We start from the raw sequence: 16,743 nt of genomic DNA, 5'->3' as shown, positions 1-16,743 counted from the left end.
GCACCAGCTGCACCACATCCGTTTTTGTCACTTTGTCACTCCCCCTCACAGAAATGCTCTGCCAGACTCACTCTAATGATGCCAGCCCTGTGTACTCTCCAGAAGCGTTGAGATGCTCCTTCTTTTCAGGACACCAATCCCCTCACCTGCAATTATGCCAAGACAATTCCATCAATGACCCCCTACACAGTAACAAAGATTTACAAACCATAAGGTTAGCAAAGCGTGCACTGCTGACACATCTCCTCTAAACACACTGAATGAAGACCTCTTACTTTGGCCAGTGAGTGTGAACCAAGTTGGGTTTCCTTCCTCTTCCCCATCAGGTCAAAAGCATTTCCAGAATTGGGATGAAGTTATTTCTCTAATGGCCTGCAAACTTTCTGTGTCCAGGCCAAATGATTAACCAGAGGTGGTTTGCAGGATCCATGTTTGGTACTGTCACAGACTGTTTGAAACGTTGCCTTGATGTTGTCTTGTCTCCAAGGAACTGGCCGTGGGAGCTGTATTTATAGCAGGAAGTTCCTTCACTAAGCCCTGGCAGAAGATGTTGCTTCCTCAATCTGGTGACGAGTCTGTTGGGTTTCATCTATGCTAATAAACTGAAACACATCAGAACACGAGCACAGCCACCAGATCTCGGTCATCCACGTGGTTCAATTATCAGCACAGTCCTCGGCACATTTTTAGCCCACGGCAGCTAGCACCAACCCAAACAATTCCCAGGCTTGCCTCAGGTGTCAGCACAGGCCAAGGACGATTCCCAACAAGCGGTCTGGATTGGGCCACCCTCGTTTGGGGGCTGAGACTGCATAATGACATGGATGTAGCAGTCAACAGAATTAGGCTTTGCTCAGTCACTGATCTTTAGGCACAGGGTCCCAGGTTCAAAAGCTGCCCCAGACCAGTGCTAGGGAAAAGAGATTCTCATGGATGCTTTCAGAAGTGGACAGCAGAACTCCTAGGGCTTTCCTTGCCAGTGCTGATGCACTCCCCTGTTTTTCAGAGTATTTTTGCCCCACCTGCAAGATTACAACACCCGTTCAACTTGTGCTAGGCAGATTTAAATTCTTCTCAATGGCTGCAGTTCTCATCTGAATTAAAAAAGAATGCCAGGATAAAGATGCTGTAACAAATATCAAATGTACGGTGTTAAAATGCAAGTATATTGTATGTGTTTGTGGTAAGAGTTGTGTTGTTTCATGCCGACTACCCCTACTCAGAACATAAAAGTGGATGGGGGAAGATTTTATTTTAAGTCAATCCATGTGTTGTTTTCCTTAGGAAAGGGTTTTTTCCCCATTTCAGTGCATTCTAGCAGTATCATATGACGTGTTTCTCTTCAAAAGGTTCCTAGTGGTAGAGTTCAAATATCATTAAGTCTGAAAAAATCTCAATATAGGAGGCTTGTTCTGATCTTTGCAGAGTGTAAACTGGGAGTGACTCTGCTGGAGTCTGTGAAGAGATTCAATATACTCAAGAATCTGAGCAAAGAATTGGCCGCTAAAATTTGTGTCTAAAGTGTCCTTCACAAAGAACCAGCTGTTGAGTGTGCAATATGATTTTTCCTCCAAGAGTAACTCCTCTTGGATTTTGCCATGTCATTTTTCCCAGTTAAAGTAATCATATGTTTGATCTTTTTTTTCTCCTGTTGCTCTGGGAAAGACTATTTTAAATAGCAGAGGGAAAAAACCCAGATCTCAGCAATCAATGACCACACAACACTGCACACCTAACCAAGAGGCTACAAGAGCAGCAGTCATACCTGGGTGTCTTTAGGCTCTAGACACCCATGCTAGATCCATGTCGATGGTGGTGCTTAGCTGCCCACAAAGGCAGCTTAGGTTGACTTTTCTTCCATCTCAGGTGCCTGGTAAAATTAGGATGCCTCTGTGACACGCTAATGGCCATGTAGATACAAGGCTCTGCTCAGGTTACTCTGATTTCTGAACTGAGGTCAGAAGCAAGTGAGCCAAGAGAAACCCAAAAGTACACCAAGAAAAAGCAATGGAAGTCCATAGAGATGACTTGTACACTTTGCTGGCCGTGTTCCTTTCAGATTGAACCAGGTTTCTGTGATAGACTTTACTGCCCTGTATCATTGCTTACAAAGAGAGATTTTGCTCTGCATGCATAGATTTAAATCCTGTCCTTGCTAGAGGTCTTGTCAGGACATCCTGATGGAGCATTTAAAATGAAATCCTGTGGGGTCTCTCAAGGAGCTTCAAGTCCTCTTCTCTGTGACTGTTCACTTTGGGGGATTTGGGTGGTGTTCTTTTCCAGTGTGATTCTGAGACACTGGTTAAAGGCATTCAGATTAACAGGAATTTAACTAAAGTCTTGATAATTACAGTGGTGACTGTGCAGAGGGTATCTCTCTCTGAAGAGAGTGGCAATTCATACAGACAAAAATAGACACGTAGAAGAGTTCTCATGCTCTATTTCCAAACAACCTAAACTGTGCCCAGGAAATCCTGGCTGCTGCTCTCCCAGCACATTTCCACTGCAGAACTGGCCCAGGTGATTGGTACCTGGGTAAATTTAGACCAGGCTCAGACCAGACCGTCTCTCATTCCTGTATGTGTGGCATTAGAAGACAGAGATGCACATAGTTGTTGGTGCTGAGCATCTCTATGAACTTCAATGCAGCCCTGCCCACATGAGATTCAGCATGCCCTTTGGAGGATGCACTGGGGAGGGACGCGTGGGGGCATGGTGGGAAGATCCTGGAGAGATATTGGCACTTGTGTATGATAGCCTGAGTCCTCACTGCAGGGGGTGTGGGTTACCAGCCTACATGAATCCCAATTTAAGTGATAACAGCAGCTATCCTAGTTGGAAACACCATCAAATGTAGCCCCACACCAACATCAAAAAACACCATCAGTAAGATTAATGACATTTCTGGTTTACTGGCCAAAAATCAAAAAGGAAAGAACTGTTCTGTATTAACACCCCCAAAATAGTGTCCACTGAAGTGGAACTGTTTGCTTTGGTCAGAGGGGGAAGTGAAGTATTTTCTGTATATTTTCTTAACGTTTAGGGGAAGTTTAAAAATGGAAGAGTAATTTCAAAGTAAATAGCTATATGTCGTAAATAATGTCATTATAATGTCACATCAAAAGGGACTACAAAGGAAAGATTAGTCTTTGTTGTGTGTCCCCCTTCTCCTCTACTCCCTGAATTGTCTCCAGCTTCTTTAGGACTGGAACTATTCACCAAACTCACCCCAGATTCCTGAGTGGTGTTAGAAGCCTGCCATGCATTGCTCCCCCTGAAAAGTGTGATTTTGAAGTTAATTTCCTTTTACTCCATTAGACTCCAATCAGAGTCTCTGGAGGCTGGAGGGACCTTCAGAAGAGGGCTCCTCTCCATAAGGCAGGCTTTGCCCGTCTAGCTATAGCAGTAGAGTCACGCTGGCTTTTTCCTCAGACATAGCTTTAAGAGCATAGCTGAGACCAGATTCCTAGAAGGATTAAAGTATACTGCCAAAATAACATTTTGCTGGCATTAAGCTGTCTACATGTCTGTATTACACCTTACCTAAGCTCTAGCTGCCATGTCTGGGCTCCCCAGAGCTGTCTGGACACAGCAGCCACCTGGGCTAATTTACTTTGCCAAAAAGCCCAGCCTGGAAAATCTGGTAATATGAGAGGCTCTGTCTCCAGGAGTTGAACCACAGGTCTTCCACATTATTTTTAAAGTGATGAAGAGGATTATATGACCGTGTTTGTGATAGGCAGAGGACTGTGCACGAATTACGTCTATACCTCTAATGCAGACAGTGCTGGAGCGCAAGTACTGGCGCTCAAGTGATTCTGCTAACGTGGGCCCTGGTACAGTTTTGGCCAGCTAGCCCTTTCCCAAAGCTTCCCCAGGCATGGGAAAATGAGTTCACCTAGGGCAGGGACAATTCCCAAAAGGCAGATAGGATATAAATATTCTGTTTTGGAGTCTGAGAGAGCTTAATAGTATGGACATGGCAGACTCTGACAGCTGGGCTGAAGGTCAACAAATAGCCCTGGCTCTGTTTCTTGTTTGCTAGTTTATATGTCACCACAGTGACCCAGGTTCTCTCAAGGACTGGGTTCCCATGTGCCCTTCTCCTCTCTGCTGTTTTTTTATGAGCCATTATCTGGTGGTGAGCCATTATACAAGATCAAAGATCCCAGTTAGCTAGGTGAGGAGAGGCTTGTTTGAAGATCTGTGCATATGTAAGGACTGAGATTTCAGCTTCAGGTAAGTGCTGCCAGAAATGTTTCAGCTGTGGAGTGGATGTCAGCAGGTTTTTTGCCTACATAGGTACATAAAAACTGAGATACCTGTGGTCAGCATCCTAGGAAAGGGGCGAGGCTATTATGGAAAGCAAATAGTGGACTTACATGCCTATGAGGACTGTACACATACATCCCTGCTGAGATCAGCTTCCTTCTCATTTATGTAGCAGGGGGATATTGTCTTTCTGCTACCACTTTCTTGAAGATAGTGATAAGTCTGTCTGGCTGTTCAGGGAAATGCAACTTGAATATGTTCTCTGACTGATCATGGCACCCTGCTCTCATCAGGAGGGTGTTGGGGGGTTGTTTTGCCTGCTTGGCCTTCAGTGGTATAAAACCGTTGTGTTGCGTCACTTGAATTTGCCCACATTGTGTTTGGTCTGTCAGCTTCTGCTCTGCAGAAGCCGATGCTAGCTATTCTGCTCATCTTGGAGTGAGAAACAGGTTTCCCCAACCCTCCTTTCTGCTGTCCTCACCTTGCTGGAACTCAGGGCTCTCCTCTGAGCTCTTGTGGGGATTTGGTGGATGCCAAACCACTGCTACCTAAGGTACTTTTAATCTTACCCACTTCTTGTTTGGTCATTTCAGTTTGATCATCCACAATCCAGGTGGAGTCAATGGAGAGACAGAGAGGCACTTCCAGTGGGCAACTCATCCCGTGTCTCAGACAGCTCTCCTTGGGTGGGATAAACACTGAGGCACATAATGCAAGGAAGATCTTCTTTAAGAGCATTTTAAAACGGGGATTGGGGGAGGAAGCTTTGCCAATCCTTATGTGGTGGATGATAGCCAACATTTTCAACAGGAGATCTGACACTTTGCTGAGGGTATTCAAGGACAATCCAAAACAGAGGGCATTTCTGCTTGGCCTAGGGTGCTTGTGCCTCCCACGGAAGGATCAGTCACTGGCTTGCATCCAGGAGAAGATACAAGACTGGATGGCCCCAGGGCCTGAGCCAGTTTGGCAGCACCTGAGTTCACAGAGGAGATGAATAGGAGGAGACATGACAGAAGCAGCCGAGATAACGAGAGGACAGATCAGACAAATGTGGCAGGTCACCTCTTCTAGCAGTAGAGAAGAAGGGGCATTCGGGAGAACTGAAAGGCAGCAGGATGAAAGGGGAGAAAAGCAAGTCCTTTTGAAGCACAATCTGTAGTGAACCTGTGGACCTGAGTTCCTCAAGGCAGTGCTGAGGCGAAGGCTGGAGGGGAACTAAAAAGAGCCAGTGTTTCTGGGGTCAGTGAGGACATCTTAATTGAGCAGAAAGAAAAGGTTTTAGGAAGCATTCACATTTCAGGACATGAGCCAGCCTTTAACTGATAAGGGGTGAGAGGGCAACTCTCCATATGAGCAAGCTGTTCTGAAGTTGCCTTGCTATGGACTTTTGCAATCTCACAATTTTATTTTGGAACAATTTTATTTTGGTTTGGGAATGTGGATGTTCCTCTGGTCTAATGTGGAAGAGCCTTCCTTGTGCTAGCTTGGACATGGAAGGTCATGTATAGAAACTTAAACCAAGCCTCATGTCAGGAAATGCCAGTGGGATTTGGTGGTAGAAGACCCTCTTCTTGTTGTCCAGATCTACTTGGAGATTGGTCCCTCAACTGAGTTACTTACTTTTGCTTCCTGCCTCTCCCAAACAGTCACCAGAAGTTTTCTATTTCTTATGGACTGGTGAGGCTGTGTCCTGTGGGAGTCAGGTCCTGGGGAGAACGGGGCTGTGTGTGCTCCTTGGAGGAAGGTCTCAGAAGAGCTCCCTAGCAAGGGAGCAGATGCTGAGGATTTGAAACTCATCCCCTGCCCAACGAAACCAAAATATTTTTCATGAGGAAAGAGCGAAGGACAGGACACCAGTGTAACATCTCTTCCCAGTGTCAGGCTCTGGTTTTTCACCCCTGGTCACTCCAGCTCTGAGTAGAGTACAGAGGTGTCACATAGATGTCAGCAGGCCATTCCTGGGTCAGACTTATGAGTGATGTTCACCATAGGTGGAATAGTGCTCATCTGCCGTAATAGACTGGTGGCATGCTGGAGAGACTGGTTAAGGAAGTGTCCTGAAATCCTATGAGGAAAATGAATGGCAAAATGGTCTATGCAGCCCTTTATTGTTTATATACTGCTAATGATCCATATTTTTCCATGTTCAAAGTGAAAAACAAAGAGGGAAAATGAAGGAAAGACGACAAAAGTCACTCCCTCCTGTGAAAGGAAAGAAAAAAGAAAAATCAAGCATCAAAGTCTGGCAGGAACAAATGAAACTCAGACCTGGGGTCTGATTCTGAGCCCTTTTACTCTGATGCAAATAAATAAAAACAGATTAAAAAGTAGAGGGGAGCAACTTTCAGGCAATGTTGTTACAAAACCAGAATCTGTCTCGATCTCTTTTGTATACAAATGCATTTTCGGTCTGTGTGCATCAAAATGAAAACCTGTTCCTCGATTCATACTGAGCTTCAGGGAGGAACGTGCCACCCAAAGGGGAAAACATGATAACAGGGTTCACAGCACAGAGGCCTGAGCAGCCAGTAAGTGATGGGGAGGAACTGGGACATGGCACTTGGCATTAAGCAAGCGGTGCCTTCGCACAGGGGTTGACGGAAGGTTTCATGTCGCACCGCATATTTGCTGTCCAGCTCACCCAGGAGAAATGTTGGTATCTTCCCATTTTGTTTTAGTACAGTCTTCAGGAGAATTAATGTCAAAAAAGAAATAGAGCACCATTTAGACATCATTTTCAGCTTTAAAGGAACAGGCACCACAGTAAATATTTAGGTAATATGCTACAGTAAGTGCATTCAAATTGCTTACAGCCAATAACCTGCAGCTGGATTCGTGATGAAAACTGTACATACCCCTAGTGAAAAATCTCTCTCCTCAGCTGAACAACACTGCGAGTAAGGGAAAAATGGATATATTGTTCATTTTAAATATTCATTTGTGTGTGTGTGTGATTTGTCTACCGCTTTTATTAGACTAGTTGTAAACCCATGTGTGATTGCATAGCATGAATAAGCCACATAGACTGGGATGGCTTTCCATGCACTGTTTTTATTCCTGCACATAGACAGGCTTTAAAAACAGCAATGGCAATTTAAGGGGAATTATTGTTTTGAGTCTCTCTTGTGGATGTGGATTTTTCAAAGACACTTATTACATTTCTGAGATGGCCTTTCCTTTTTCTGGGCCATCAGTAGGGACTAGAGGATGAAACTGAAAGAGGCTGAAATTCAGCCTGCCCCTGCGAGCTTCAGCAAGGCTCCAGGAGCTTCCCTTGAACTCGGAGTGGTTCATGCTCCTCTCCTCTAGTATCAGATCGCTACCTGCATTATACTCTAGTCCACTCATGTTTTCATGATCCCAAGCAAATGGCTCTTGTTTCCCCTTCTCAGAGACTCTATTCCTCCATCCGACGCTCTTCTCAGAAAGTTTAGCTTTTTATATAACTGCCTTATTTCCCACTGCTTTCTCCTTTCTCTTCACTATTAACTGTTGCTTAGTCTCCGTTACCACTGAGGACTGTTCATTAGCTCCCCCTGAGAAAGGCAGAATTACTAAGGCAAGAAGTCATCATCGAGGCAGCTGAAGATGATGGGTGAGTTCAGCTCCAGATTCAGACACCTAAACAAAGGTGTCTCTGATGGAGGTGTCTCCATGTGATGGGGATATCCAAGCTCCCCTTGCGTTCAGTGGAGATAGAGGCAATACAGGCACAGGGACTAAACAATGACCTTTGTACAGCTCTGGTTCCACTGGCTGTAATGACTAAGGAAACAATTTGTTTGACTTTTGCCTAGTGTCATTTGAGATGTCCTGAATACCCTACCTCACTCCAGCTCCCAGCTCAAAAACATTCCTGTCTTCTGTATGCAAGTTTGTCACATCTGCCAGCTCCACATGGAGGTCTAGAATATCCTAGAGCTTCTCAAATGTTGCTGGATTCCCATCCGTGATGGTTGCACTAAGCCTTAATTCTCCATTGAGTAAAATAAGAGACACCGCTTACCCATGGACACCCTGAGGCGAGTCTCTAAAGTAGGAGCTGAATCCTGTCTGAAATGCCTTGGCAAGGTGCACTGTGATGTGAAGGAGATCTATTCCCTGCTTTACTATGGATTTTATATGAGACCTTGGGTAAATCCTTCAAATCTTAGCGCTTCGTCTGTCATACAGGGACATTACAGAGCTCTACCTCACCGTGCTGAATGTGGGTTAGGAGATGTCTCACCGTAAGGACTTCAGGGCACATTACTAAAGGGATCTGGGGAACTAATTCTTGTGATGTGTCATTCAAGACACATGGCCTTGACTCCTCAATGCTGCTGACTACGGCCTGTGAGTCACTCATTCCTTCCTAGCAGGTGACAGGAGGAGTTCAAGGGCTGTTGTACAGCCTGGTGCAGAGAGTTTGACGATAACCCCAGTCTATGCCAGTCTGACTTGTTATGGGCAGGTGGGATACAGATCCAGCCCCATGGTAGCTGATGTCCTGGCTTGAGAACGCCCACACAGATGGGGCAGTACATGGCAGGTATTTTCCACTCCCAAGACTAAGCACAGAATGACAGGAGTGGGAGTGGGTTTTTTGAAATTACTTCAGTTTTAAACCAACCCCAACCCTTTGATAAACAAACCTTGGAAGGGAGTTGAAACCCACTCACGCTAGATGAAGGTGCGTCAGTCACCATGTGCAAAAGTCAAAATCAAAATAAAAAAATACTTCCCATGTGATCCAACTTACCAGGACTTTTTGTTCTAGTTATAATTGGAGATCTCTCTATACTTGCTTAGAAAGAAGGCCTGGAGAAGTGGAAAAGAAAGGACCAGTTTACCCCACAGTCTGAGAGAATTGTACATTGTATGAAGATGTCACAGGCTAGAAGTAACAGGGAAAGATGGGAATGAGAAATTCATGGTCAAGATGACAAAAGCCAAGGCGTGCTTTGTCATTTAAGTCTGTATGAAATAGCCAGGGAATAATTTCTGTGCCAACACAGCAAGAAGTACCGGAGAAGTCTTTATATCGCTCCATGGTTCCTGTTGACATCCACCTACTTATCACCCCTCCCTGACACCCAGGTCCAGATCCTGCTCATCACTAGGATGCCAAAATTTGCATTCGCCACAGAGTTGTGAATTTTTAAACAATGGCAGGGATATGTCAAAATGTCTAGAGATGCTTCATTCCCTCCCCCCCCCCCCCCCAGGTCTTAGTGCAAATGAGGAGGCAACAAACTGTTTGTAAGGGTAGGACTCATTCCACCTGACTGCTGGTGTTTGCAAGTCTCCGCACTCCCCTGTCAAGGGATGGAGTCAGACACTTTGGGAGCATGAGTCAACCCCTCCCTGTCCCACACATGGATCTTAGGACAGGTTGAATCACTTTCTGGGGGTGTCTGCCTCTCTCTGTTGACTCGAGGAGATGTTCAGATGACTATCAGCCGGCATGGTACCGTGCAATGGGAGTGACTCAACACACACACTCTCAGCCAGCTCTGTGCAATTTACAGCAAAGGCTGTGATTAGTGTAGGTTTCTGCACTGAAAACGTTACAGTGGGAAAAGCCTTTATGTGTATACTGGGGTTTTGTTTCTGGTGTATTTTATTCCTCTCTCTATTCTAGCATAAATGAACCCAACAGAAACATTTTTAAGCCAGTGTGACACATCTGTCTCTTGTGGGTTGGCGCTGCTCGAGTTTCAGTATACAGGTACATCTAATGCTGTACAAGCTTCTAGTGTAACAGCACTAAAATAAGACAATTCATGACGATTTTTTTTTCTGCTAATCATAGAAAGTTTTAAAACTGAATAGCTAGAAGGTACTGCAACAAACAGTGCTTACACACATAGCATCACTTACTTTAAGAATTGTGTGGCATTGCTCAGCTTTCCAAAACTGTTAATTATGTCTACCAAGAATGTAACACATCTGGTAGGTTAAAAATAAATCTAATCTATACCTGTTTGGGGCTGAGGCTATTCACTTTCAGAAGTTTCCATCCATTAAAGTCCCCAAGTCCTATATGCAAGTGTTTCTTGCTGAGGACTTAGAACTTGGGGAAAATTGTGGTTTTCTTAAAGGTGGTGGCCTAAAGCTTCCCTCTTTGATAAGACCACTGATCTTACTGGTTTGTGGTTTGTTGTTTTTTAAAATTCAGTCTGAAATACTAGTGCACGTGTGAGCCCAAAGGCAAGGTATTCAGAGAGAGACTTGAGAGCTGATGCAAAGGCGTAGTTTTGGTGGACGTGCAGGCTGGGAGAATTTTAATGAGGGGCAGAGATGGAGGTCTGCCATCCTTCCTGGCCACCTTCTCCATCACCTCTCTTCCAGACATAGCTAGGCTGGAAGGGGAGAAATCTAGCCCCGCTGCACTGTGGGGTGGGCTCTTCAAAAAGAAGAAGATAAAGTCTCTAGAGTGAGGTCTGAAGAGCCAGTGGATCTTCTTTCCATCCCCATGGGAGCCAGGTCCTTGTGGGCAGAGGGAAAAGTGAGAAGAAAACAGAAGAAGAAGGAATTTAGGGGTTTTGGACAGTTTAGCTCTTAAACCCTGAGCAGGTGCAGCAAGATGCTCCTTGGGTTTTCTTAAAATAGTAAAAGCAAAAAAGAGCTGGACCTATCTTCCAGTACATTACACATCAGAGATGGAGGGGCGTTTGTTATTGTTTGTTTTGCTTGAAACCATTAGCATTTTTCCTTTAGATTTTATAGGTGATGCTCCCAGACAAATCTTTGGCCAAGGCCCAGTCGAACTATAGCTACCAAGTTACTGAGCTTCCCAAACATGGATCTTAGTCCATCATCTGTTCCCTCACCTGCAGAGCGGTTGTCCAGTGAGCAGCAGTGGGACTAAAGGAATAAGATGCCAGTGGCCTTTTCATTTCCCAGGAATCTGTCAATTAATTTTTATTATGATGCTTTGCTCAATAAGTTGTTCAATTTACCCTTGTGATAAGCAATGGTATTACATTTTTAAAAGCTCCTGAAGTGTGATGGGGCGCTATTTTATCCTTTGGAGTAAATAAATAGTTTAAGTGTTGGTTGGGATGGGGAATAAGATCAGGCGCCTCTGGAATATCACGGGGTGCGTACCCCATGCCAGGGCACAGGGGGATGAGTTGGGAACCGAGGGTGACCCCAGCGCAGGCAATGCCCTCGCTGACGGGAGCAGTACCGCAGGGACTGAGTTCACTGGGCAGAGCTGCGTACTGGTAATGGCTCCCTCAGCGGTCCCAGAGAAGGCAAGGGGATGGACCAGATCCAAGGTCTCTTCAGGGGGTCCCACCAGGAGCAGAACGAGACAGGGCTGGAGACATGACTGTGACTTGGATCTGTGGTCCATCCAGGACACAAGGCTGCGGATCACTACCTCCAATATAGGTCTTCATCCTGGACACAGGGCAGGGGAGTTGCTGGAGGGATCAGATTCTTTGTTTTGGGACCACTTGGAGGGTATTGATGAGTCTTGGTGTTCCCTGTATTTATACATTCATCTGCATGGGACCACAGGGTGAAAAAAACCTGACCAACTGCCTATTTTTCCCAAAGGCGAATGCAAACAGGGATTCCTGATTAAGGCAGTATCAAGTACAAGTCAATGTGAATGTTGCTTGTATGAAAATATTTTAGAATAAAAAAGATCCATGCAGTTACAAAGAATATAGATGTCCTGCTCTTGCGATGGTATAGTCCAAGATAGACCCCTTCCTACAGAAAGTAGCCTTCATACTTGGCCTGCAGCATTTAGATGGGACCTGGATTTTCAAATTCTCAAATGTGGATCTAATCAGGATGAGGACAGAGGCTGTTCCCTGTAAGAAGAGCAGAGCTGGGGTGGGGTGGCAGAGCCAACGGCTCATGAAGATAAGCTTAATGTGCTTTGTCAGAGAGCTCCTGCATACAGCATCGTTTCCAATTCCTACACTGATATTTCTGTATTTGTCTCCTCCAGACCGTAAGGACCACCTGACGTGAGTTGAAGCTTTGGGCTACTGAGCCTGCCCCAGATGCAATAATTTAGTGAGCAGATGATGTTTTCAACCAAACCTCCTGTCTAACTCAGTGGATCTGTGTGTCTTCCGGCAGGTGTGTCCTCTGTGGCCTCCCTGATGTCCCTGGCTTGGGTGCTAGCCTCCTATCACAAGCTTCTTCGGGACTCTAGGGACGACAAGAAGAGTATGAGCTACAGAGGGGCCCTCATCCATGTCTTCTGGCGCTTCTTCACCATCTCATCCCGAGTTCTTTCTTTTGCTCTCTTTGCTTCCATCTTCCAGCTCTACTTTGGGATCTTTGTAGTGGTCCATTGGTGTGCCATGGCTTTCTGGATCATCCATGGTGGGACAGATTTCTGCATGTCTAAGTGGGAGGAGATCCTCTTCAACATGGTGGTAGGGATTGTGTACATTTTCTGCTGGTTTAATGTCAAGGAAGGGCGGACTCGATACAGAATGTTTGCGTATTACACGGTAGTCCTGACGGAGAACGCTACCTTGACACTCCTTTGGTATTTTTACAGAGATCCTGACACTACTGACTCATATGCCGTGCCAGCACTGTGTTGTGTCTTTCTTAGCTTTGCTGCTGGGATAGCTTTGATGCTGTTATATTATGGTGTGCTGCATCCCACGGGGCCAAGAGCTAAGATCTTTGCCAGCTCCTGTTGCGCCGAGCTGCTCTGGGGCATTCCTTTGCCCCCCGATGTTGAGCCCATGGCACCCCAAACCCCTGGGTACCGGGGGGCCCAGGCTACGCCCACCAGAGCGGTCACGGAGCAACAGGAGGAACTCACAGCTGACACTTGCTTGCCCGTTTTCCAGGTGAGAGCAATGGTACCATCTACTCCATCTGGGCGACCCTATCCCCCTGAGGGGCCTCTCATTAAGATTGACATCCCAAGAAAAAGATATCCTGCATGGGATGCTCATTTTGTAGACAGGAGGTTAAGAAGAACTATCAACATCCTCCAATATGTCACCCCCACAGCTGTAGGTATTAGGTATAGAGATGGACCTCTCTTATATGAGTTGCTACAATATGAATCTTCACTTTAAAGCTCCTTAAAGCAAAAGTAAAAGAGGGGACCTTATTTTTGTTTACGGTAAACACAGATCATGAAACAAACACAAACCTTCAGATAAGCTTTCTTTCTGGTTGCTGTATGTATAAAAAAAAAAAAAGATATTCTCTATGTTTTGTAAGTAAAAACAAAAAGAAAAACTTTTCTTTTGTTTTTTACACACAAGAAACAGTATTTCAACTTCCACACCTAGGATTCACAGGTGGAGAAGGAGGCATCTCCACATCAGTTTTATACCGTACACCAAGTGTAGAACATTATTTATGGGATTGGTGCTGATTGAAAAATAAAAAAAACAAACAAACAAACCTACAACTGCCTTATGCCCTTAGGTGCTGAGTTTCATTAAGTACTGTCACCTTTCTCATGCAAAACTCTTTGATGATTATATGCCAGGAAAAAAACAACCAACTGAAATACAAACCTTAAAATTAAAAATAAAAATAAAAAAAAAAAGAAAAGAAAAAAATTAACAACAACAACTAAAAGAGAGAAATGTATGAAAAAATCTTGTTGCTCTTATTGGATTTAGCAGAAACAAAGCAAATGTCTAAAGATAAGAAAGAAAAGCCAAGACACCCCCAATGGAGTTTGATTATTCCAACAGCTGAAAGACAAAATCAGGTCTGTAACTCAATTTGGCAATGCATTTATAACACCATTTGGCCAAGCCTGCGAGCCTTGACCGAATCGTGTTATAAACGCGATCCCACCATGTAACCGTTTTCCTCGTGTAAATGGGCCATGCGTAATGGTCGGTTTGCACCAGATTAATATGGTAATACAGTATCTGATCTTGTTTCGAACAATTGCACACACTAAAGCTGCACTGTCTTCAGTGGAGTAAATAACAACCGTCTGAGCCCAGAATAAGGCCTGCCACCTTGATTTCTGCAAAATAAGAAATCTGCAAACATTGAAATTATATACCAAAAACATTATGCTAAAGTACAATTACACATATCTAATAACTATTTCAGTAATAATAAAACTCAGCATAGTAGCAAAAAGCGAGTCAATTTAAAGGCACAATACTTGATCAGTGACTGGCAAAATAATTTGACCTACTGTATCATTTTAAGGCTGTGAAAGGCATACATGTATTATTTGTAATCTCGTGTAAGACCTGTCATGTCTCATTCAGTGCGAGCCTTAAAGTGATTGTAAAGCATCCTTCGTTCCATTTTGGGGTTTTTGGGTTTTGATTTTTGTTCTGTTTTGTTTTGTTTTTAAGGAAAACAAAACACGAAAATCGGGATAAAAAAAAAAAACAAACAACAACAAAACAACCAACAAACTTCTTCAAATGGTAATAACCTGTAAACTGACTCACGTCTCGAGATGATTTGGTGCTTTGTATTTTTGTTGATGTTGTTGTTGTGATTTAGCTGAGAATTCTTCAACTCGGTACATGTGGGGAACTGCTGATAAAAACTGTCTCGTGTCACCCTCTACTGTAAGTACATGGCGAGAAACACCACCAGAGGAAATTCAAGAGCGTAGCGAGAGCGTCGTGGTTTAGCTTAGCCTTCTCACCGCAAGGAGATGCTGCCACCTCCGATGATGGCAAAGCCTAGACGGTCACCTGCCGAGGGTTGTGTGGTTGTCTTGACATTTCCAAATAACCCGCTCGGTGTCTGAACATTCACATCTCTCGAATTCTGTTTCTGTGCTGGAATCTCTTGTTTCGAGTTAAATCACGGGTTTGCGTCTATCCAACACCTTTTTCCGTTTCGAGAGTATTGCTCCTTTAAAGGAATATTCCCGTTTCAGGGCATCTTTTCAATCCCACCATCCCTCTACTTGGGAGGGGAAAAACAACAACAACAAAATGAGATATTTTTAAGTGAATGCTGTAGTATTTTCTGTGTGTAATTGCAATTTTTTATTCCAGAAATACTGTAACTGTCTAGGGTGCAAAACTCCCATGCTGACCTATTCTGAAGAGAAGATCAGCATGGGGGGGGATATTTTTTAATTATGATTATGATTTTTTTTTATTTGAGGAATCAGTTGGTTTTTTTAATTATAATAGTATTTAAAGAAACTAGTACCAATTTTATATAACAGTTTAAAGAAGCTGAATGCTTTCTTCGCCTGAATATACCTGAAGAAAAACATTTTTTTCAATCAGTGATCCTTTGCAGTGTTCTGAGAAAATGTTGGGGTTTCTTCAGTTGTTTCATTTTGTTTTGTAAAGAAAACTTTTAACTGGTGTCTGTCCCTTTCAAGGAGGGCAGGACTCATTCACACCAAACTATAGACACACGGCAAAGTTTATAAGAAGCCAAATTGTCAATGGTACTGTAATTCCCAGTCAAACTCCATTTCAGGCAAATGTTTCTGGGCTCTGATTACAACCAATGTGATGGGTCACATTTTCATGCAAAAGGAGGGATTTTGTCTTGTCATCCCCTATCTAAATTCCCAGTCCCTTGTTTACTGTGCACATAAATACATATATATATACACACACACATATATTTGTGAAAAGCTTTCGTTTCCCTTCTCCATTGTCTCCATGTGTCCCATAACCAGTCCCTTCTCAAGTGTCCTACTAACATTTCACCCTGTTTCTTCCCTAATCAATATGCTGTCTCCATAAAAAGAGGTAATTTGTGAAGTGAACTTGCTGTCCCCAGCTACTGAGTCCTAAAAACACAGAGGTGCCCATCCTCCAGCAACAGGCCTGCATTTCTCCTCCCAGGACTTCCTTTTGACTTACCTTTAATACTAGCGCAGATTTGCTCTGATCCAGTTCCCTGAGACTCTCCTTGGTCCTTCCATGAAGACCTCTCCTCTACACATCTGCATTGCATTGGCATAAGCATGAGAGAGGAATGGATGACAAACAACCCTGCTGTTCCTCGGGACCTTTCCTCCAGCAGGTAGCATCCTCATTTTTCAAAAGCACCATGAGAAGGTTCCCTCGCTGAACCTGTCAACCTTGAGGTCTGGTTTGGAGATGTGATCCCACTCCCTGGCCCCCCTGAACAGCTGGACCTGCCGCTTTGCACCAGGACAGTGAAATGAGTCAACGAGCCGAGGCACACTCATCAGGAGTCAAGGAGGAGACCCTTCAGTGTTGCCTCTCGTGAGCATCTGCAGCCTGCCTTCCCTCAGGAACAGGATCCTTGCTCCAGAACACCACACCAACAGCCGTCCTCTCCATCCCGTTATGGGACTGGAGGGATAAAACACTCTAGAAGTGACCTTACCTCTCAATGCAGTGCTAATTTCTCACAACCAAACCAGCTTGACTAAGGGCTTGACACAATCCTGCTCCAAAGTCCTCCTTCTTCATGGCTCGTAGTATGGATAACAATGAAGGCAGGTGCCTCCACTGCGTGTTAAGACTGTTTCATTACGCTGAGTTGCATAAACTTTCTGCC

The 16,743-nt window shown here is 44.4% G+C and overlaps 1 protein-coding gene across 1 annotated transcript in view; it reads left to right on the top strand.

Moving 5' to 3' along the window:
* The window catches only part of XKR6 (XK related 6), a 185,053-nt gene extending 171,220 nt beyond the window's left edge, over positions 1-13,833 (top strand). The window contains exon 3 of the mRNA XM_052809188.1: positions 12,361-13,833. Coding sequence (XP_052665148.1) covers positions 12,361-13,325 — 965 coding nt within the window. The 3' untranslated portion in view covers positions 13,326-13,833. The remainder of the gene's footprint in view (positions 1-12,360) is intronic.
* The last annotated feature ends 2,910 nt before the right edge of the window (positions 13,834-16,743 follow it).

The sequence above is a fragment of the Harpia harpyja genome, chromosome 15, assembly GCF_026419915.1.
Source record: "Harpia harpyja isolate bHarHar1 chromosome 15, bHarHar1 primary haplotype, whole genome shotgun sequence".
In the NCBI taxonomy this organism is placed as follows: domain Eukaryota; kingdom Metazoa; phylum Chordata; class Aves; order Accipitriformes; family Accipitridae; genus Harpia; species Harpia harpyja.
This window is presented reverse-complemented; position numbering and strand designations above follow the sequence as displayed.